General features: G+C 45.9%; 1 protein-coding gene across 3 annotated transcripts in view; it reads left to right on the top strand.

Moving 5' to 3' along the window:
- The window catches only part of DPYSL5 (dihydropyrimidinase like 5), a 177,655-nt gene extending 154,997 nt beyond the window's left edge, over window positions 1-22,658 (top strand). The window contains exons 12-14 of one of the 3 annotated variants that reach the window (XR_012800849.1): window positions 7,120-7,285; window positions 13,842-18,286; window positions 18,326-22,658. Coding sequence is in view for 1 of the 3 variants with exons in the window: in XM_075595313.1 (XP_075451428.1) it covers window positions 7,120-7,285; window positions 13,842-13,927 (252 nt within the window). In the remaining 2 variants the exon portion in view is untranslated. Of the gene's footprint in view, window positions 1-7,119; window positions 7,286-13,841 lie in introns of all 3 variants that reach the window. The other 2 variants (XR_012800850.1, XM_075595313.1) reach the window with 2 other exon arrangements.
- Window positions 22,659-23,706: the final 1,048 nt, after the last annotated feature.

The following is a 23,706-nucleotide window of genomic DNA, read 5'->3' as shown; positions in this document are numbered from 1 at the left end:
AAGCCTAGTCCCGCGGGCCAGACATGAAGCCTAGTCCCGCGGGCCAGACATGAAGCCTAGTCCCGAGGCCCAGACATGAAGCCTAGTCCCGAGGCCCAGACATGAAGCCTAGTCCCGAGGCCCAGACACAAGGTCTCGTCCCGTGGCCCAGACATGAAGCCTAGTCCCGAGGCCCAGACACAAGGTCTCGCCCTGCGGCCCAGACATGAAGCCTAGTCCCGAGGCCCAGACACAAGGTCTCGTCCCGCGGCCCAGACATGAAGCCTAGTCCCGAGGCCCAGACACAAGGTCTCGTCCCGTGGCCCAGACATGAAGCCTAGTCCCGAGGCCCAGACACAAGGTCTCGTCCCGCGGCCCAGACATGAAGCCTAGTCCCGAGGCCCAGACACAAGGTCTCGTCCCGCAGCCCAGATATGAAGCCAAGTCCCGCGGCCCAGACATGAAGCCTAGTCCCGCGGCCCAGACATGAAGCCTAGTCCCGAGGCCCAGACATGAAGCCTAGTCCCGAGGCCCAGACATGAAGCCTAGTCCCGAGGCCCAGACATGAAGCCTAGTCCCGAGGCCCAGACATGAAGCCTAGTCCCGAGGCCCAGACACAAGGCCTAGTCCCACGGCCCAGACATGAAGCCTAGTCCCGAGGCCCAGTTACGTGGCCCAGACACAAGGTCTCGTCCCGCGGCCCAGACATGAAGCCTAGCCCCGAGGCCCAGTTACGTGGCCCATAAACAAGGTCTCGTCCCGCGGCCCAGACATGAAGCCTAGTCCCGAGGCCCAGACATGAAGCCTAGTCCCGAGGCCCAGACATGAAGCCTAGTCCCGCGGCCCAGACATGAAGCCTAGTCCTCGAGGCCCAGACATGAAGCCTAGTCCCGAGGCCCAGACATGAAGCCTAGTCCCGAGGCCCAGACATGAAGCCTAGTCCAGAGGCCCAGACATGAACCCTAGTCCCACAGCCCAGACATGAAGCCTAGTCCCACAGCCCAGACATGAAGCCTAGTCCCGCGGCCCAGACATGAAGCCTAGTCCCGCGGCCCAGACATGAAGCCTAGTCCCGCGGCCCAGACATGAAGCCTAGTCCCGAGGCCCAGACATGAAGCCTAGTCCCGATGCCCAGACATGAACCCTAGTCCCAAGGCCCAGACATGAAGCCTAGTCCCGCGGCCCAGACATGAAGCCTAGTCCCAAGGCCCAGACATGAAGCCTAGTCCCAAGGCCCAGACATGAAGCCTAGTCCCAAGACCCAGACATGAAGCCTAGTCCCGAGACCCAGACATGAAGCCTAGTCCCGAGACCCAGACATGAAGCCTAGTCCCGCGGGCCAGACATGAAGCCTAGTCCCGCAGGCCAGACATGAAGCCTAGTCCCGCGGGCCAGACATGAAGCCTAGTCCCGAGGCCCAGACATGAAGCCTAGTCCCGAGGCCCAGACATGAAGCCTAGTCCCACGGCCCAGACATGAAGCCTAGACCCGAGGCCCAGACATGAAGCCTAGACCCGAGGCCCAGACATGAAGCCTAGACCCGAGGCCCAGACATGAAGCCTAGTCCCGAGGCCCAGACACAAGGTCTCGTCCCGTGGCCCAGACATGAAGCCTAGTCCCGAGGCCCAGACACAAGGTCTCGTCCCGTGGCCCAGACATGAAGCCTAGTCCCGAGGCCCAGACACAAGGTCTCGCCCTGCGGCCCAGACATGAAGCCTAGTCCCGAGGCCCAGACACAAGGTCTCGTCCCGCGGCCCAGACATGAAGCCTAGTCCCGAGGCCCAGACACAAGGTCTCGTCCCGTGGCCCAGACATGAAGCCTAGTCCCGAGGCCCAGACACAAGGTCTCGTCCCGCAGCCCAGATATGAAGCCAAGTCCCGCGGCCCAGACATGAAGCCTAGTCCCGCGGCCCAGACATGAAGCCTAGTCCCGAGGCCCAGACATGAAGCCTAGTCTCGAAGCCCAGACATGAGGCCCAGCCACGTGGCCCAGTCACGTGGCCCAGTCACGTGGCCCAGTCACGTGGCCCAGACACGAGGCCCAGTCACGAGGCCCAGACACGAGGCCCAGTCACGAGGCCCAGTCACGAGGCCCAGTCACGAGGCCCAGTCACGAGGCCCAGTCACGAGGCCCAAACACGAGGCCCAGACACGAGGCCCAGACACGAGGCCGTGAGAATGAACTTTGTCAGTGATGTCATTCGCAAACATCTCGCTGTGTTCTTTAAACATTTCTTGCATGTCTAAACCGTGACAAAAGTGTTAGCGTTTTTTGTTTTGTGCGATATAAAAATGTGCATGTACACAAACAGAACCGCACAATATTGGGTAGTCACACAGTATTCAACAGATTGTGAGAGAGGAATTGATGGCTAAAATCTCACAGATTTCTATCCCTTCCGATGAATACTGTGCCTGAGAGTGCAATGGGACGCTAATCGCACTGAAAAACACATTAATGCCAGTGGGTGTAGGTGCAGTCTCACATGTGAACACGCAGCAAAGGATGAGAAGTGAATCTCTGTATGGTGCTTCTAAATCCAGGATTGTACAATGATGGCAATATAGCCTAGGAGTCCGGGGTATAGTAGATCAATGAAAAAATATATATATATATATGTGACAGGGTATATAGCTCACCATATAAAGCCCAACATGGACAGAAAAAGTGTAACCACCCTCAAAATGAAATCACATGGAAGCCCATATATAAATGGACTCCCAGTGCAATCACTATATAGAGGGATGGTATCCTGAACCATAGGCTGGAGCCCTGCAAATACCCTATGGTCACAGTCACAATATACAGAAATAAGAGTAAATAACTCACATTGTAGACCCCTTCTGCTCCATGAAAGCGTGCATCCGTCCCGTTTTGTAGGTAAATATGCGTAGAAAGATGGTGGAGCACTGCAAAAAATAGGGCTGGAGGCAGATCAGTGAAAAATAAAAATGCTTTAATGGAAATGCATGGTAGCAAAAGCTACATTAAAAGGGTCCTCTAACGCGTTTCGCGCTTTAGTAGCGCTTTATCAAAGAGTGACCCATGTCCCCACTGATCCGCCTTATGTACCAGTCACCGCGGAAGTGATTTCACGCCAAAAATCAGTCAAAAAATCTGACTGAAGCTGAGTCCCCGTTAGAACTACGGTGGCCTCATAGGGTAGAAACACCTCCGTGCCGAGTAGGCAAAGGCGGAAGTACAGGAATCTGAGTACAGAGCCAGGTTGATAAATCTTGGTAACAACATATGACATAAACAACATATGATATAACAAAAAATGACAAAAGAACTGTAACATACTGAATAAAGAGATAAATAAGAAGCATATTAAAAAAGAAAAAATACATATAAGGAAATATAGAATCAAAACTTAATATAACTAAATTGAACTTTTAATAGATAAATGGGAACATGAAGAAATATACCCATCAATAGACCCATCACTCTTTAGAATATTTTTATGTCTTATATCACTATACATGATAATAATGGTATAAATAAATATTAAACTGAGTCAAAAAAGAAAAAGTAGACTAATCTCAATCTAAAAGTAAGAATAATTGCAATAACAATAACGTGAAAGAGATACATATGTACTGTATAATTATAATATTTACACAGAAAATTTGAAAGTATATTTATATAAAAGATAATTCTAAACTAATAATAAACCACATAATTAGCTCAACAATATCAAACTAATGGATATCTAAACGAACCTAAAGTCAAAGTGTATAAATATATAATATTAATTCTATAAAGATATATTAATTAAAGTGTATATAATACTAATATTTAGTGTACATAATAATAAACATAAATAAAAATGAAAAAACATTATTTGTGAAAAAAAGACTAATATTAGAAAATGAAATCATTTTATAAAAAATGTATCAGTTCCCAATCTTGATTAATCCCATTTGGGTGTAGGGAATCCATGCTGAAGATCCAGAACATCTCGCGTCTATTGAGCATGTTCAATCTGTCACCACCCCGGATGGGTGGAGGAACATGCTCAATAGCTGAAAAAGAGAAGTTCTGGATACCCCCCTGCAAACAATGGGCAAAATGACGTGACACCGGATGCGTAGTAGTGCGATTTTTTATAGCTCTAACATGCTCCATTATCCTAGTTTTCAAAGGTCTAATGGTGCGTCCGATGTAGTGCTAGATAGACGCGAGATGTTCTGGACCTTCAGCATGGATTCCCTACACACAAATGGGATTAATCAAGATTGGGAACTGATACATTTTTTATAAAATTATTTCATTTTCTAATATTAGTCTTTTTTTCACAAATAATGTTTTTTCATTTTTATTTATGTTTATTATTATGTACACTAAATATTAGTATTATGGGTCTATTGATGGGTATATTTCTTCATGTTCCCATTTATCTATTAAGAGTTCAATTTAGTTATATTAAGTTTTGATTCTATATTTCCTTATATGTATTTTTTCTTTTTTAATATGCTTCTTATTTATCTCTTTATTCAGTATGTTACAGTTCTTTTGTCATTTTTTGTTATATCATATGTTGTTTATGTCATATGTTGTTACCAAGATTTATCAACTTGGCTCTGTACTCAGATTCCTGTACTTCCGCCTTTGCCTACTCGGCACGGAGGTGTTTCTACCCTATGAGGCCACCGTAGTTCTTACGGGGACTCAGCTTCAGTCAGATTTTTTGACTGATTTTTGGCGTGAAATCACTTCCGCGGTGACTGGTACATAAGGCGGATCAGTGGGGACATGGGTCACTCTTTGATAAAGCGCTACTAAAGCGCGAAACGCGTTAGAGGACCCTTTTAATGTAGCTTTTGCTACCATGCATTTCCATTAAAGCATTTTTATTTTTCACTGATCTGCCTCCAGCCCTATTTTTTGCAGTGCTCCACCATCTTTCTACGCATATTCACATATGAACACGTTGAACCCTGATTTGTTTGATAGGTGGAAGTTAGGTGAAGACCGTGTATAATTATTTTTGACATTTCATTTACACGAGGGGGCTGTAATAGTTGCACTTAACCCAGTAATAACTTTACAGGTCTGATTTGCACCAATTTTATTTACTGCACGTGCATTCACGCTTCAGCGCTCATTCTATAACGATTCATTACCCTAATCAGTCCCTTATTTTTGTTAGCATCAGTCACCTACATAAACCTGTCACGCATATCCATGTCCTCGGGGAGTTCGGTGACCGGCACCGTGCAGAGGGACTTCCCAGCCCCGAATGTTACGAATGGACTCAGATCTCAGAATCCTAATTGCATGTCTGAGCAGTTTTAGTAGCAGTGTTTTTGCACATGCAAATCTTGTTAGATACTAACTTTCTTCCATTACGGAGGGATTTTGCATTGGTGTTAAGGCAGTTTGATGAAAGTGCCCCTTAGTGTCAAAAACAACCATTTGTGGCACACGAGATAGAACTATAACTTCACTATGTAGGCCTTGAAGGTTTATGGCAGCGATGGGCTCTGTTAATGCAGTGAAACAGGTGCCACGTTCTAATGAAGTACTCACTTGCCACTGGGCTGCCATGCATACCACGAACTAATATACTTCCTTGGTGCATTTCGAAGGGGGATTATAAATGAGCATCACTTCATCTATCGATAACAATACATCAGGGGGTCTCAACTCCGGCCGTCAAGACCCCTCCAACAAATCAGGTTTTCAGGATGTCCCTGCTTCAGCACAGGTGGCTCAATCAGTCCCTGCTTCAGCATAGGTAGCTTAATCAGAGGCTCAGTCTACGACTGAGTCTCTGATTGAGCCACCTGTGCTGGAGCTGGGATATCCTGAAAACCTGGCCTGTTGGGGGTTCTTGAGGACTGGAGGTGACCCCCCTGCATTACACACTCGGGGCACACCCATATTTTCCACAGAGGCTGCATAACCTCTTTATCCGTGCAAGAGATTCCCTCTGACCCGTTAGCTGGTATTGACCATGGTCCGGCGGTGAGTTTCCTGGCTGAGATCTTCACCGCGTGGCTGCAGAGTGTTCTACCGTGTTATAGCACCACCGTGCAAAGGGACAAGCCAGGCCAGCATATGCCAGCTCCTACCGGGGAGGCTGGGGGAGGAAGGGGGGGAATCCCCTGTGTTGGGCATTCACGTGCAGAGCGCGGGCTTTCATCGGGAAGAAAGTAGGAAACAAAGACGTTGTTTAGATCGATATCAGGGAGTCATCCAAATATAGTACATAGCTTTGGCAAGAACCAGCAGAGACACATGTGACCATGCTAAGGCATAATAACACACCTTGCCTCTATTGAATGGGCCAAATTGTGTATTGTGTCATCAAAAGGTGTCCCCTGGTTTAGCACCGTTTAGTAAATATGGCCCACCATGCAAGAAAAACTTTACTGACCTCCCAATAAATCCCCCTGCGGTGTGACGGAAATTACATGCATTTTATAAGCTCTAGTACCTTGTCTCTGCCCATCATTGTTCCGCACGTTCTGCTGAGGCTGGCATGGCGTGTACCCCTCTGATTGCAGATCTTGCTATACATGTCGGCCCACGTTTAATAAGCAGTGCCGTTTCACAGGGCACCTCACAGCTCCGGGAGAAGGAGCCTTATGGCACGTTCCCTTGAATGGGACAGACGTTATCTTCTGACTCCAGAAGGTGCCCATGGCGTACAGTAGTATTACTTAGTGAATATGGCCCTAAATGAACACGTTTCTCACATTTTAGAGAGATTTTTTTCTGTGTGGCTTTGTAGGGCTGTGGATCACGACACGATAACTTGTAGACACGGTATGTACCACGGGGCACAGCAGGCTGGTAAGGGCTACAGGAACCGGAGTGGAATGACGCCATTCACAGAGAGAGGTCTTAATAAACAGTTCGCTTATTGTAGGATCAACGTTTCGGTCATACACGTGGACCTTTTGTGTCAATGTTCTAGGTTTTGTCCCAGTCAGAAGGGCAGCTCGGATTGTCATGTTCGTGGCAGTTCTTCCTTCTCACCACGAGATGGAGCTCATTACTTGGGGGATTTGGGCAAGTTACTGAAGCAGTTTAATGTACCGAGGCGCTACGTTCTCATACTATGGTGGCTGCCATGGAGGTTACATTTCATAACATTGCCGCCCTGACGTCTTTCTTTCCCACCTTTTTAGACTTTAAGCCTAAAGAGTGTAGAGCGTACTCCATACCAGGGGGATGTGGCGGTGGTGCACGCTGGGAAAAAGGAGACGGGCAGTCCGCTGGCAGATACTCCCACTCGGCCATCCACTCGTCATGGGGGAGTGAGGGACCTTCACGAGTCCGGCTTTAGCCTATCCGGTAAGAGAGGGCACAGCTAGACCAGCCATAGCACATACACACAGGGCAGCAAAACATTGGGCTTGTAGGGTGAGACAAAGGCATTCTGTGGGGTCTAAGGGTCAAGGCCAGTTTGGTTTTAAATTAATGATAAAGGCATTTTCATCCTTATCTCAACTCAATGGGGTGCCCTTATGATGTCCACTGAACATCACAAGGGCCAGCACAATGTAAACCTAATTATTGTTAGTGGGTGTCATAACTTTTAGGGGAGATCACAATGACAGCTGTCAAGTAGCACAAGTGATCACATGGTTTTCACCCCAGACGGTCCGTGACACCCTGGTGCCATATACCTTCCTGTGCTGAAACTTTAGTGTATAAAGGTGTTTTTCCTCAGCTTGTGTTAGGGAGGAGCTATGTGACACACATATGACAATGACCTCTGTTAAGTTCGTTGTCTCTCGTTGTCATTTTACTCTATTCCTTGTGTCTGTGGTGAGTGAACCCACCTGTCAGGTCTGTGTCACCTTCAATAAACTCCATACAAAATGTTCTGAGGTTGCAAGGTTGCCATACCCCTGAGCATGAAGACTAGATCGCTGACACATCAGTCTGTTTTAGCTGCATTTATGTGACAAGGGATAAGCGTCCTTAGATACCACTATTTAATATTTATATTATTACATATGAATCCCACATCTCACGTGTAAAAATAACATCAGTATATACTGAAAAAGGTCTAACAGAAGATCTAGCTGACCAGTGGTTTTTAAACCTCTTCCTGTGGATCCCACACGATTCCACATTTTGAAAGTAATAAACAATAATATATATATATATATGTGTATGTGTATATATATATATATATATATATATATATATATCTGATACTATATCAAGTGCGCAAAAATACTAAAGTAGACTAGTTGATAACTATGCAGCCCCAATGCTGGTTTACACAAAAACCACAATATTTAAGGAAAAAACAGTGCATTCGGCGCAACAGCTCAACTCACATGATGGGCTTAAATTATACATTCAGTTCTGTTTTGTATAACCTATTTCTTTATTTATATAAAATGATCAATAAAAATCTAAGTAACAAAAAAAATAAAAAATTATACATTCAGGTATGAATAGAGGATTTAGCGGAATACAAATAGTGAGGTAATATATAAGAACCAAATGCTGGACGCATATATAAGAAATAGATATGAAGATACATATAAGAGAGAGTCAATCTAAAGCAACATATAGTGACAAATATCCTTTGTTGTAATGGCAATCAATGTCACATACATATACCTTTTTACTGAGAGTCCTGATGTCCAAATGTACTGAGTAAGTAAAAGGGAAAATACCCCAAAGATAAAATGGTCCCCTCACACTGTCTTGTGTCTCGCTGACTGCCAAGTAAACGTTTTTCTGCTGAATGCGTCGGTATAATTGTCCCAATTCCGCTATATCCTCTATTCATACCTGAATTTATCATTTAAGCCCATCATATGAGTTGAGCTGTTGCGCCGAATGCACTGTTTTTTTCATATATATATATATATATATATATGCAAATATAACTGTATGCTCATCTGCATGTCTTAGGCAGGTCTGCAACCCCGCCTTTCCCCATTATCACCCAGCATACAGCACTTCCACTGCAGCAAGGGATTCTGGGAAATGACATGCAAATGAGCACACAGTGTCACTTTTTGCCTCAAAAACCATTTTTAACATGGTTCCCTATAGGCTTAAGCTTGCTGCATGGTCACAGCTTTGAGCACAGCCAGGGTTAAGGTGCATACCCAGAAAACCCATGTTAAAAATGGTTTTTGAGGCAAAAAGTGACACTGTGTGCTCATTTGCATGTCATTTCCCAGAATCCCTTGCTGCAGTGGAAGTGCTGTATGCTGGGTGATAATGGGGAAAGGCGGTGTTGCAGACCTGCCTAAGACATGCAGATGAGCATACAGTTGTATTTGCATATTTGCTTTCCTGTGGAGGGTTTTTGTCACTTTTTTTACTCACCATAACTTAACTCAGTATTATGGTATAGCCTATCCCATAGCCTCTTTGCATACCCAGTTAAAATCAACCCCACACTGATGAGACCCATTAAGGTCGAAACAGCTGTCTGTGGGTGGTTTTCTGGGTATGCACCTTAACCCTGGCTGTGCTCAAAGCTGTGACCATGCAGCAAGCTTAAGCCTATAGGGAACCATGTTAAAAATGGTTTTTGAGGCAAAAAGTGACACTGTGTGCTCATTTGCATGTCATTTCCCAGAATCCCTTGCTGCAGTGGAAGTGCTGTATGCTGGGTGATAATGGGGAAAGGCGGGGTTGCAGACCTGCCTAAGACATGCAGATGAGCATACAGTTGTATTTGCATATTTGCTTTCCTGTGGAGGGTTCTTGTCACTTTTTTTACTCACCATAACTTAACTCAGTATTATTATATATATATATATATATATATATATATATATATATATATATATATATATATATACATACATACATATGAAATCTCCATTCATTTACATATTTGCTGATTCGTTGGTCATTCCTAAAATCTTTGTATCTCTGGGATTCTCCAAGGAGAATGTTTGAAAACCACTGCTATTAACCAACAAGGACCTTTGCTGATATCTCATCTTACAATATACTACTCAACTTATTCAACTTAAATGGGGCAGTCCCTCCTTGGACCAGTCTGTACTAATGACAATTACATGTTTAAAGTGTTAAATTTGGGTGATTGATGCCTTTTCTACCAAAACCAGACACCTTTAAGTATTTTAAAATATGTTTTGATTGAATTTGTGAACATGGTGAACTGAGTCTTGGCAGGGGTTTGATTTCCTCTGGCTATCTCCTTCGGGCGATACCAGAGTGTGTTGAACAAGAGTTTGCACCGGCAAAACCTCCCTGCAAAGAGAAAATAAATTGGATGTCATTTCCAAAGAAAGAAACACAACCAATTCTTTGATTTGCATCTGGCTTTATTTGTTTAAGGAGGCCAATTAGATAGTTACATTATTTACAAAATGTTGTTTCTAGGTCAGCGATCAGACGTTGTGTCTTTAAGTAAGCACAGCTCTCTACCCCATGTTGTCAGATACAGAGTTAACGCAGGATTCAAAGGAATTATATTCATCAAAGTGTTTCTTCCTTCCACAAATGATAGGAAATCAATCATATTCCCTTTGAGATATTTTATTGTTATCTGCAAAGCCTCAACATCACAGGTGCACCTTTAGGTACATTTGCAGCTGTGAAACAATTAATTACATTCATGGTACTGTATACTGAATAGTGCATGAAAGCAATTTTGGGAGGCCTAACTACCCACCCCTGGGCAAATATCCCCTTCACCCACCCTCCTATCCCCAACAAGAGTACGCTCCCCACAGTAATGGACTATAGTCCTATTAGCCAAATGTGCCTAATACGCTACATAAGCCCTCACCGGCAACCTCGATAGGCACATTACCAATCAATGAATACCCTAAATAAATAAGTGTTACTTACCCCTGCCGGGATGAAGGCTGTCCTTCTCATCGTTAGGGGCAGCTGCAAAATCCAACAAAGGGTTGATGCCCTACCATAAAACAAAAACCACAAAATAATCCATGCCCGATGGACAAGAACAATATAATCACAAAAAACACGATAAAAATGATCCTTAACCGATGGCACAAAAAGAATAAACAAAAAAATAATAATTAAATAGATACAGGGTCGATGACCTTCTAATCCGATGCCATCCTAGATGAAGGGTGATGGATCCTCCGTTGATAGAAGACCAGTCTCCGTTGAGTATTTCTTCTTTCTTTTCTTCTCCCAGATGTTAACTCGTTGTCCATCCTCTGTCAAATGAGACATGACAGGCCTGTGATGTCACATTTGACAGTCACATTACCAATCCTATTGGTGGATGTACCATGTCATCAGCCATAAATGTGAGTGAGAATGACCTCTCAACCTCTTATTTTAGGTGCTGAGACTTCACCTTAAGGGAAGTCACAGCGCCCAAAAAAGGGAAGGCTTCACATGGTACATCAACGAATCTGGTTGCTTAATGTACCATGTGATGTCATCAATGTTGGTTAAGAGGTCATTCTCAACCAAGTTGATGGTTGATCACATGGTACATCCACCAATATATATATATGTCCTGTCACGTGGAAGTGGACAACAAGTCAACATCTGGGAGAAGAGAAGGAAGAAGAAATACTCACCGGAGACTTGTCTTCTATCAAGGATCCATTGCTTCGGGTCAAATTGAGGATACATCACCCTTCATCCAGGATGGCATCGGATTAGAAGAAGGTCATCGGGCCTGGATCAGCAGTATTTGAACAACTTTTGATTTTTTTGTTAATTATTTTTGTGCCATCGGTAAGGGATTATTTTTATGGTATTTTTTATGATTTTATTGTTCTTGGCCATCGGACATGGATTATTTTGTGGAGACTTTTTATAATGGTTGGGCATCTGCCCTTTTTGGATTTTGCTGCGGCTTCCCCTGATGATGAGGAGGACGGCCTTCGTCCCTGCAGGAGTAAGTAACACTTGTATTTATATATGTTTTTCATTGATAGGCACATTGCCAATCTAGGTCCCCGTTGAGGACTTAGCTAGGCTCAGTGCCAATCAATAGCTTTAATGGCTTAGTATTTATTATATTATTATGTATTGTAATGTATATTTTGTTTTATGTTTATTTTTGTGCTTTGCAATGGGAAAAAAGTCCTATTAGGCACATTGATCTAATATGACTATTGCCCATTACTGTGGGGGGAGGAAGAGGACGGGGTCTCTTGTGGGGGTTGGGGGGGGGGGGTATTTGCCCCCGAGTGTGTGATTAAGCCTCCCGGGGGAGCATTGTGCGGGGTTAACCCCTTCATTACCTTAGCGGTTAGCCACAAAGGTAATGAAGGGGGGTTATTAATGAATTTTAATATTCTTAATGTATTTTTTTGTATTACAGGTTAACATTTATTGCCAATATGGCTATCTAAACCCCCCATTGAGAGGGCTTAGATATCCACAGTGACAATCAATGAGTTTGTGATTAAAAGGTATTTTGAATTTTATTGTTGAGGTTGGGGGGTGGTACGTGTATACGTGTAGTGAATATATATATTTTTTGTTAATGCCCAAAGCCACTAATAGCCACATTTGGCTGATAGGGATTTTGGGCATTAGTCTGGGTTTGGGGGGTGTATGTTTGTTGTGGTGGGGGGGGGGTGGTTAGGCCTCCCGTGGGGGGTGGCGAGAAAGTTAAGCCCTTGGTTACCTTAGCGGTTAGTAAAGCATGGCATGGCACTAAGGTGGGCAACGGGGTTAGGTGATGTCATTGTTTTCATGTATTAACCCCTTTGGTGCCGGTGGTATACCTTGGTAACCACAGGCATCAAACAGGTTACTGTTATTTCTATCGTAGCCTTATGTAACAATAGATATCACAGAAGCCTATGATAGAAATATGATCGGCCGCGTTCATTCCAGCATCCCGATTTTGGCTGAATATCGCACCCGGTAAATTATTACTGCAATGTTGATTAATCCTATCTTTATATTGCAGTAATAATGCTGGTAATTTTATTTTTGCCGGGTGCGATACTTTAATGGAGTTTGATGTATCCGGCCCCACGGGTCATATTTACTTAAATGGGCTAAGCTGTAAGGTACCATCCGGCCCGTTCATGTGCCACGTACTGTGCGTGGGAATGGACCATACGGTGGCTTTGTGGTTTAGCACCATGCAGTAAATATTGGCCTAAATCTCTGGCAATTTTCCTTTAGGTTCCTCAAGTACCTAAGCTACTTTTATGGAGATCCCCATAACAGCAGCAGCAGCCCATTGAAGGGAATATATGTACTTGGTAGGTATGATCTGACCACGTTGGTTTAGTTAGGTTTTGGTTGCTTGTCACCCCAGCGTCATGTGCTCACCATGAAAATACTCAGCATCTAAGAGATCATGTGAATTTTCTCAGCCTACTGTATGAATTCACCGGTGGGTGCATGCGTTGCGAGCCCCTGCAGGGATTAAAGAGAGAGAAAAAACCCTACTTTGAAGAGCTTGCAATCTAAAATGTACCAAAGCGTTTACGTTTTTTGGAAAGGGAGAAAAAACTGGCGCATCTTTAGTGTTATCCAACCAACATGTATCAGTCTCGTGCTAAAAGCAACTGCTAACGTTACCGACCTTAAACAAGTAAGGAGTCTTTGGGCCTCATTCACAACCGTGGGCTGAGGTGCAATTCACCTCCAGGGCACATAGATTACTGGGTGAGCCCCAGAGTCAGTATTGACTGCAATTGGATTAGGATTGCACAGGGGCTGACACAGTTATGGTGAGAAGCGTGGCGTCACCACTGCAAGAAGTCCGTTTCTCTTTATGTGCATCTCTCTCGTCTCTGATCCACGGTAGTTGGCTTCTCACGTCACTCGTGTGACTTTTCCTACAAATTCAGAACAGTCCTGCTAAAATCGAGACACCCCTACCCTACCCCTACCTTCTCTTGCTGTTGTTGTCACTAAAGCATTTTCGTTACGCTTCTTGCAGGTTCTCAAATTGATGATCACGTCCCGAAGCGAGCCTCGGCCAGAATCCTTGCACCTCCAGGAGGAAGATCCAGTGGAATCTGGTAATCAGCAGTGAACCAACCCGTGCTTTCTCCCAGAACATCCGTTCCCTGGTCCTTTACAACCCACGTCCCGGAGAGAATCCAGCACTGATGCACCCAACTCACACCCATCATGTAGACCTACCCGTATTGTCGGAAGAGGAAGAGAGGTTCCACATTGACTCAGCACACCTTCTACTCCATAACAAAACCTGTATCCTCGAGTGGCTGAAAGTCAGATTTGCCATTCATTTTTCACCCGGCGAACCAGAAACTCTCAATCACGTTGTGTCAGCAAATAATTCAATTCAATTTATGAAACACGCTAAAAGAAATGAATTGGCAGTGATGTCTTAATCCCTCAGTTTCAGCAGTAATAGGTTCATTATCTTGGGTAATAAGTTTCTCGCAGCACGCTTCCCAGACGCTCCTAGACCTGCAGATCATGTGAGTTCCCCAGAGCAAAGGTACTCCTGGGGAAATATAATTTGTGGCATTATAATCCCTCCCCGCTTAATATTACATGTCCTCATGTATTCCTTATAGATAGACCATATAATACAATTCAATTAGCCAGACGCCCTCATCTACTTTTGAGGGGCTTACGCCTCCCACTGGCAGCAATTTATTTTGGTGTAATCTTTTAATTTTTCCTCCCAGCTTGGGCCGAACGTGATACGCAGACAGATCTGGTTAGGGTTGGCTGATCACCATGGAAGGCTCCGGATGTCCACCTGACAACCATCTCTTTTCTTGTATGACAATGCTTCATTCAAACTTCCATCACTTTGGTTTCAGAGTGGCCTTGGCTCTTCCATCAAGGACCCAGCTCCATTCCTCCCCGATTTCACGCTTTGTGAGTTGTTGTGGGGCTGAAGAAGAATCTGTATCCTTTTTAAAGATTCACTTCTCCCTCTCTGTTTGAAAATTCTCCGGGGAGTCCTCGTTGTGCCAGCTAGGATGCCTCCCTTTACTTTAGGCTTCTTCTTCAGTCACTGTGGTCTGTCATTGTGTAAATTGCATGGTTGTTGTTTCTCTTGCTCTTTCCACAGTCGCTCTGCCATCTCAGATTCTCGAGCAGCTTTGGCGCCACCCAAAATTAAGGCTACATAACTAGATGGTGCTAGGGCCTCCATTCAGGTCAGCCTCTTTTGTTGAGCTAAGCCGTTTCTGGTTTAGCTTTTGCGGTAGCAGAAGGCCTCTCTCCTCCCACTTGTCATCACTCTGCGAGTACCTTTTCCACCTGTTATACTTGTCATATCGCTGCATATTATATATTCCTCCACCTTGGAAAGCATCATTCTCCCGGTAACGACGGTCAAACACTCTTCAGCTGCCCCAGGGAATCTTAGCCTTTGTCACCATCTGTACATGGGCCAACATGGCACTGGCCGGACTGCTTACAACTGTGAATAGTGGTCACTGGCTGTTGGGGGGCCTGTTTCTCAAGTGTTGCGATGAGTATTATTTTCACTTTAGAGGAAATGAGTTAGCTCTTTACCACAATTTCTTAGAATAATTAATTCCAACAACCACGGGTGGTAGTCCCTAATTAGCTTAGTCACAAGATATAATAATTTGTTCTTTGTAAACACGTCCACCTATCGGGATATTAGAGGTAAAGTATCCCAAATTATAAATCTCGGTACCTTTCCTGGCTATTAGCCAGAGTCAACCAGGAGATATAAGCGGTCAACTCTTCCATCACCCAGTGTCCGAAACAACAGTATTTCTTCTGAATCGCGGCCACGTGAGATCCTGTGCCGATCAATGCAAACGTTTTCACATTGTTAGTCAGAGGCATTGTGTGTTTGATCCATGAGAACATGGCTGAATGCAATAAGCAGAAGTTTCATTCACACATGTAAATATATACTACCGTATGATGTATTGTGCGCGACCAGAGAACTAATCGAAGGTTTCGCAATAACTAAAGAAAAATAAGACTGGGCGAGTCTTACCAGTCATCAATTTGTATGCTTCTATTTCTACATTCAACCCCACATTCTAAGGCCGTCAGGTTGCCAAACTGTTCCACCATGAATGGAAACATCGCAATTGACCTCTAGGCCCAGCCAGTCTGCCCATTCTCCTATCAGTTGTGAAACTACGGACCCACAGACCTTATTGGATCCTTCAGTTTATTTCATATTTAACATAGCTTTATGCTAATCTCAAAGATTATTACTGCCCTTACTTTATTAGCCGCTACTTCCTCTGTTTGGAGGCTATTCCATGAATATACCACCCTTTCCGTGAAGAAGTACTTCCTCTGAGCGTTCGTCCTAGTCCAGGGTGAAGGCTGGCACTCTTGCGCGACACGCTGAGTCAGCGTGAGGCAATGAGAGTGGCTGTAGCGAGCGCGTGCGTGAGAGTTCAGAGGAGCGCTGCTTGAGGAGACAAACCAATTTGTATTTGTCTTGCGATGGCCGGGACGCGTGAGCGGTTCGCCCAATGAGGACGAACCAGCGCCGTGATGTCACGGCCACACACCCTCATGCGCACGCTAAAGTCAGTCCAGGAATCGCTCCAGCTCGCTCAGCGCGTGACGTCACAGTGCTCGAGAGCAAGCAAGCGAGCCTTGACCCTGGATGGAGCCTTACTCTCTCTCCAGCTTCAGAGCACCACCTCTTGTTCCACAGCTTCTCTTTCTTTGACATACGCTTCCCTCCTACACGTTGATATATTTCAGTGATGGAGAAACCACTTAATTCCGCATCAGTGAGAGGTAATCGTTATGTTCGTCAGGTTCTATTCATTCTCCGTTGGTGGATCTGGGTAAATAGCTGCCAGTTTCCCAGAGACTCTCTCCGCTCTACTCTCTAGGGGCTTCCTGTCAAGGGGCATCTTAGTCCTTAGCAACGTTTTCATTCCCAAAGCAACTCAAGTCTAACTATACTGTATCAACCACTCTATTGACAAGTATCAAACGTATGGGGTCAGTCCGGCCTCCTCGTGTTTAAGTGAATTTACCCACTTTGATGCCAAAGGGGCCAGCAGCACACAAAACGTATGGGAAGTGATCAATGGTTTCAGTGCAATTTGTGTATATTTATTAAAGTCTCCCAGCAACAAAATTAGCCCAAAACCTGAGCAACAGACTGGCACCAGATTTGTCAGAAGTAAAATTCCAGATGCTTTCACTGGAACCCATATTTTGTTGTTGATAAATCAGATGCGTTTTTTTGGCCCGGCTTTTGGCCCAGTTTTGCAGCTGGGAGACTTTAGCATGGGGTGTGCAAACTGGGGGGTGTGCCCACCATGGGGGGGGGGGGCGCGGTGGTTGCAGAGGCCCCGCACTCTTCCCCAAGGCATTTAACTTAAATGCGGGGGGGATCGCTTGAGGCCTCTACTATCCTTCCCTTGGGCGACGCGTTGCCATGGCAACGGCACAACGGGGTCACGTAACATCACGTCGCCATTGCAACGTGACTCCGCGGCGTCATTTGACGCTGGAGACAAGGTGAGGGAGGGGGGCGCGAGCTGGGTGGGAAGCAGGCAGGGGGGAAAGATCATGCACCCCTGTGTTAGCACATAGTGTGAGGCGGCAAATCAAAATGAGTCAAATAGCGCTGATTGGGGGGGGGGGGCTTATTAATGTATCTGCTCCCCCACTCATAATTAACCTCGTTGCAAAGAGGACTGTCCCGAGTTACCACTACACAGCCATCTTTAAATGGGCACCCTGGTGGATTAAGGCCAGCCGATTCTCACCTTCTCATAGCAATACAATCTGCCTTAACCCCTTTGCTACCAAGGGAGCCTGAAATGCATGTTTCAAAGCAACAAAGGGGTTCGTTTATTTTGTAATGTATAAAGATGTTCATAACTGCTGAAGTGCTGTCCCGAAATCCCCTGGTGGGAAGGGGGGTTTATCTAGAAATAACATCGGCCAAACCCTCCCTGCAAGAAGCGTCTGACCAATCCAGCAGTGCAGGGATGTCATTTAGAAGATGGTATCCCTGTCCTGCTCTGCTACAGGACTTCCTGACTACATGCCAACTCCCATGTTTCATGGGGTGTCACATGTTCTGATGTCATCAGGCGTTCCTAAAGCCTCTTACTGTTTGTTGGCGAGACTTTTACCATGTAATGCAGGAGTGGCCAACTCCAGTCCTCAAGGGCCACCAACGGGTCAGGTCATATCCCTTCTTCAGCGCAGGTGGCTCAGTCAAAGACTGAGCCACTGATTGAGCCACCTGTGCTGAAGCGGGGAACTCCTGACCGGTTGGTGGCCTTTTGAGGACTGGAGTTGGCCACCCCCAATGCATAGCGCAGGAATGTCCCTTCCAACCAGGACGGCGTCTACCACATGGGGCAGACGGGGTTATTCAGCATAGGGAAGGGGCAATAAAACATCCAACTCATATGTGTCATCTTACAGGCGTGGAACAAATGATCAGACGCGTGTTCCTGCTTTCAGGCTTCACTCCGTTTGAGACGTTTCCAAAGTTCTCACTCCACATGGTAATCTCAATGATGCCAGTGAGAAGGTTCCCAAACATTGAGCGGAGACTGGGGGTAAGTGCCGTAACATATACTAGTGAGAGTATCTGATCGGTACTTTTGACAGATACATTAGTTTATATATACAGATGTAGCGAACCTTTCAGTCTCCGGTGGGGACAGCACCGGAGGATTAATGTTTGTTCGGGGGGGGGGGGGTCCCGTTCGGGGGACACTGTCTTGGGCGCCACAGACTTTTTTGCTTCTTTTACTGCGGCGCCGGGGACTACATCTGTATTGGGAGAATTATTTACCCATCCCTGGCAACGTTTTCCAGTCTCGAGAATAGAATAATAAACCGTTAACGGCCTTGATACTTCCCTCTTATTCCTAATCGCAACCCCACATGTGTCATAGTGACATTAGCCAACCATGTTCCTGGTGGGGGGGGGGGGGCGGTGTTGATGACCTCACAATCACACCTTGAATTCCCAGTAGGGTTTTGAAGATCAACTCCTAACACCGGAGACTTTGTTGGTGTCGGTTTTGCACATGTAACACGTGTGTGTGTGTGTGTAGGGAACAGATTACAATCCTACAGTGGCTCAATGCTGCAGTGACTCAATAAAGATACCCCAGCGTTAGCAGACTGGGGGGCGGGGTGAAGATACTCCTCAGTAACGGGGTGTAAGGGAAGCTGTGAGTTATTGGGTCTGCGTAGATAAGTATTCATTGTGAGGGCCCCTGGATTTCTATGTTGGTTCTGTTCATACTGTATATACTGTAGCACTGCTAGTGATCGCAGCGCTGTACGTAAAGCAATACAAAGCCGGGCTCCCAAGTGCTGCCGATCTCACTACCAGTCGCAGGGCTGTAACGTGTCTTTCATACATGTCCCCTTGTGTTGAATTTAGAGACCCATTGTGGCCTTCACAGGGGCTCCTGCCTCCCGGCTGCAAAACGGAGGCCGCAGTGCTGCAAAAACACTAAATACACCCCCAGGCGTAGGAAACTAAAAGTCCCGCTGCTTTTAGGGAGATGTCTTGATGTAATAAATCTGATGTTTTGCACCATGATTGTACTACAGCAAGGGCGGCCACCACCAGGTCAAGTTTTAAGGATATCCCTGCTTCAGCACATGTGGCACAATCAGTCCCTGCTTCAGCGCAGGTGGCTCAATCCGGCCCTGCTTAAGCACAGGTAGCTCAATCAGTGGCTCAGTCTGTGACAGCCACAGACTGAGCCACCTGTGCTGAAGCAGGGATATCCTGAAAACTAGACCTGTTGGTGCCCCTTGAGGACTGGAGTTGGCCGCCCCTGGTCTAGAGATTTTTAGGGGGCTATTTATTCAATTGCCCCGGCTACTAAACTGGAACAAAAAACAGTGCAAAGAGAAGCATTAGAAATCACCGGGGTTTCCCTCTCTGATACCCCAGTTTCACAGCTGAGAGGCTGCGGTACGTCACCCCCCTTAGATCCAATTTCCATTTATCAAAGTCAACCAGCTGCAAAACAGGGGCGAAAATATCTGAGGGGAAAAAACAGATGTATACTTTGATACATATGTATACCTGCAGCTCTTCTGAATAACTTCCACCCGTCCATTATCGGAGGAGCACAGTGCAGGGGAATGGGGTGAGAGGGAAAAGTCGTTGAAAGTGACCCTTCAACCCAAATGAATATATGACCACCAAGTGAAAACAAATGTGATGGGGGAAATCCAATATTAACAATGACTTCTTATCAATAAATCTAATATTAATAACCACTTCATTCACATAAATTAACATGGCTAATACAAAAAAACTCCGAAATGCTGAGAAACAAAGCAAAATAGTCTTTAAAACACCTGACTGACTAACTACCCGCCTGCCTGACTGACTGACTAACTACCTACCTGACTAGCTACCCGCCTACCTGCCTGACTAACTGCCTGCCTGACTGACTGACTAACTACCCGCCTACCTGCCTGATTGACTACCCGACTACCTGGCTGACTAACTACCTGCCTGACTACCCTTCTACCTGCCTGACTAACTACCTTCCTATCTGGCTAACTACCTCCCTACCTGACTAACTACCTGCCTGACTGACTAACTACCTTCCTACATGACTAACTACCTGCCTGACTGACTAACTACCTTCCTACATGACTGACTCACTACCTGTCTGACTGACTCACTGACCAACTACCTTACTGACTCACTCACTGCCTGCCTGACTGATTCACTCACTGACCAACTGCCTGCCTGACTAACTACCTGCCTGCCTGTCTGACTCACTCACTACCTGCCTGACTAATTACCTGCCTGCCTGTCTGACTCACTCACTACCTGCCTGACTAATTACCTGCCTGCCTGTCTGACTCACTCACTACCTGCCTGAAGACCTGCCTGCCTGAAGACCTGAGAAGGAGTAATAGATCGAGCTTGTACAGGACACGACATTGTGCGGAGATGAATATATAAAGGCAGGACGCTTTCCTGCCCGTGCTTCCTGTTCTCAGTGTTTAGTGCAGGGGTTCTCAACTCCAGTCCTCAAGCCCCCCCCCCCCCCCAACAGGTCAGGGTTTCAGGATAATCCCTGCTTCAGCACAGCTGGCTCAATCAGTCCCTGCTTCAGCACAGCTGGCTCAATCAGAGGCCCAGTCTTCTGATTGAGCCACCTGTGCTGAAGCTGGGACATCCCGAAAACCTGACCTGTTGGAGATTCTGGAGGACTGGGACATAGATTGACACGGGCAAGGTCAGAAGGAGCTGTTTCTGGCACTCACACCAGGGTCTCCTGCCAAACAGTCGCACCCCTCACCGTAGCAAGTCCCCCCCCCCCCCCTCTGAAATATACCCGTGTTGCTGCTGAAGCAGCCGGTCTGCGGGGCACACGCTCCCCTAGTCTTCCTTCCTGAAGCCCCACAGTCCCAGATACATAGCAGAACTTTGCCCTCCTGGTATTTTTAGGGGGTATCGTTAGCAGGAAAGTTAATGGGGGGAATACAAAATGCAACAGCATTAAATATCTTTCAAATCAGGGAGGTCCAGGCTGGTGAGAATAGGGGTGTCCAGGCTGGTCCAGGGGTGTCGTTCCAAAATATCAAATATATGTGTATACAATATACATCTATAAGTATGTGTTGTTATATATATATATATATTACAGATAGACACAGTTTATACTTATACATATATATATACACGCACGTGTATACATGTGTGTATATATGTGTATATATATATATATATCAAATGGAAACCAAAGTAATCGTGGTATCAGCACTGGACACACAAACGGTGATTGAAGGTGTTTATTGAACCATGACACAAGTGGTCACCAATGTTTGGGTTCCCAGAGGGACCTTCAGGGGTCCGAAACGTTGGTGACCACTTGTGTCATGGGTCAATGATCACCTTCACTCACCTTGTGCGTGTCCCGTGCGGATATCACGATGACTTTGGTCCACATTAGTTTTTTTGCTAAATGACACGTAAACGGCTTTTCAGGGCCTTATCTGTGAGAGTGCAGCGGTTCTTAACATTAAGTGCTACAGACATATATATCTAGATGTGTATATATATATATATATATATGTATATGGCAAGCTGTGTACATTTGTTTTAACCCGTTCTCTGCGTCTCTCGGGATTAACCACAAGCCCTCTCCTCCTCCGGCCTTGATTCCCGCGCTGTAAGACGCTGCCCCGTGTGTAAGTTTCTGAAATCGCGGTATCTCCGGACCACCGATACCACTTATTTCCCACGCCCCCCCCCCCCGACCCCCCTCCTTCGGACCGCCGGCCTTTTCGTCCCTGGGATCCCCTTGTGTGTGTGTGCGCGTTGTACGTGTAATAGGTTCGCCGTGTGCCGCGCGGTCTCTTGTGACGAGTGTGACGTTGCACAGTAATGTTAGGAGTTTCTGTATTTATTTATTTATTTGCGTCTCTCGGGGGAGCGGGGAGGGGCGCAGGTGACAAGCAAAAAAACCCAGCCCCCCGAACCTTAAGCCGCCGCTCCTTTTTATTCCGCCTGCCGTGCCGCTGCGCACCGCCCTGCGCGCTTCTTCCCGCCGGCGTTATGGTGCTAAGAGTGAGTTGCACTTGCCACGAAAACACGTCCGCCGCCATCGCTTCCGCCGTCCCTTTAACCCCTTCGACACCGGCAACTTAACCACGTCACTGCCAAGGAGGCAATTCGTTGCGGTGCCTTCTGGCATAAACGTGGCTAAAAATAAAAAAAACCACCCCGGCAGTGAGGGGGTTAAAAAATAATCCCGCGTGGATTCTGGAACGCATTTTCATTAAAATGTTGCTACTTGAATGGTTTCTCGTGTGTTATTTCGCTGGCTCGGGGGGGTATATTTATATTACATATATTTTATAGTTCCTGTGTATCTATTTCCATTAGGCGGACAACTTCAGTCCTCAAGGGCTACCAACAGGTCAGGTTTTCAGGATATCCCTGCTTCAGCACAGGTGGCTCTTCGACAAAGCCATGGATTAAGCCACCTGTGCGGAAGCAGGGATATCCCGAAAACCTGACCTGTTGGTGGCCCTTGAGCACGGGCGTTTCCCCACCCCGTGCATTAGATTGTCGTTCAAATGTTTGCCACTAATAATATGACAATAAATATATCTAATATAACGAGGAGCTGGCAAGTGGGACGGTGGCACCGGACACTGCGTTACAGGCCACGGTGAGCACTGGCGCAAAGCCCTTTAGCCGGTTAGATTTCGGCAGGATTAATGCGGTGCCATTGGGCACACGTTTCTGAGGACAGGAAAAGGTGAAATAAACGCATTAAAACGCAAATTCCCTTTTATATTTTGTTTCTTTATTGGAAAGTAAAAATCCCTTTTCCTTTAAAAAAAATAAACGGGGGGGAGGGGGTGTGGGGACGGAGGGCTTACATTTGTAAATAATACAAAGTAGTGGTCGCTGGGGGTGATTAAATAAGTATTGGTACTCCAGTACTCCGTATTGCTCCTCTATTACTGTGTCACTTTGACCACTGATCACTTTCCGCTTTTATTCAGCACACACAGCTAGTGATAATCACTAACGTGTCATAGCCATTACTGATCACTCATTCTGAATCTCCGGTGATCAATAAGGGTTATTGGGATGGTGAGTAATATCCCTCTGCGGTGCTGTTCCCTCAGCAGACAAGCGGTTAGGCCATGTATATGAGCTATGTATGTATATCTTTATTTCTATAGCGCGTCACAGCAGTAAAACACATGACCTAATAATGTAACACATACTGGGAATAAGTGCTTGAGACAAAAAAAGTAACATTAGGAAAAGGAGTCTGCCCGAAGAGCTTACAATTTAATTGGTAAGTAGTGAGAACGCACAGGGACCGTAG

This window comes from Ascaphus truei, chromosome 4 (genome assembly GCF_040206685.1).
Source record: "Ascaphus truei isolate aAscTru1 chromosome 4, aAscTru1.hap1, whole genome shotgun sequence".
Classification (NCBI taxonomy): Eukaryota; Metazoa; Chordata; class Amphibia; order Anura; family Ascaphidae; genus Ascaphus; species Ascaphus truei.
The sequence above is the reverse complement of the archived record's forward strand: the minus strand, read 5'-3'. Positions and strand labels throughout refer to the sequence as shown.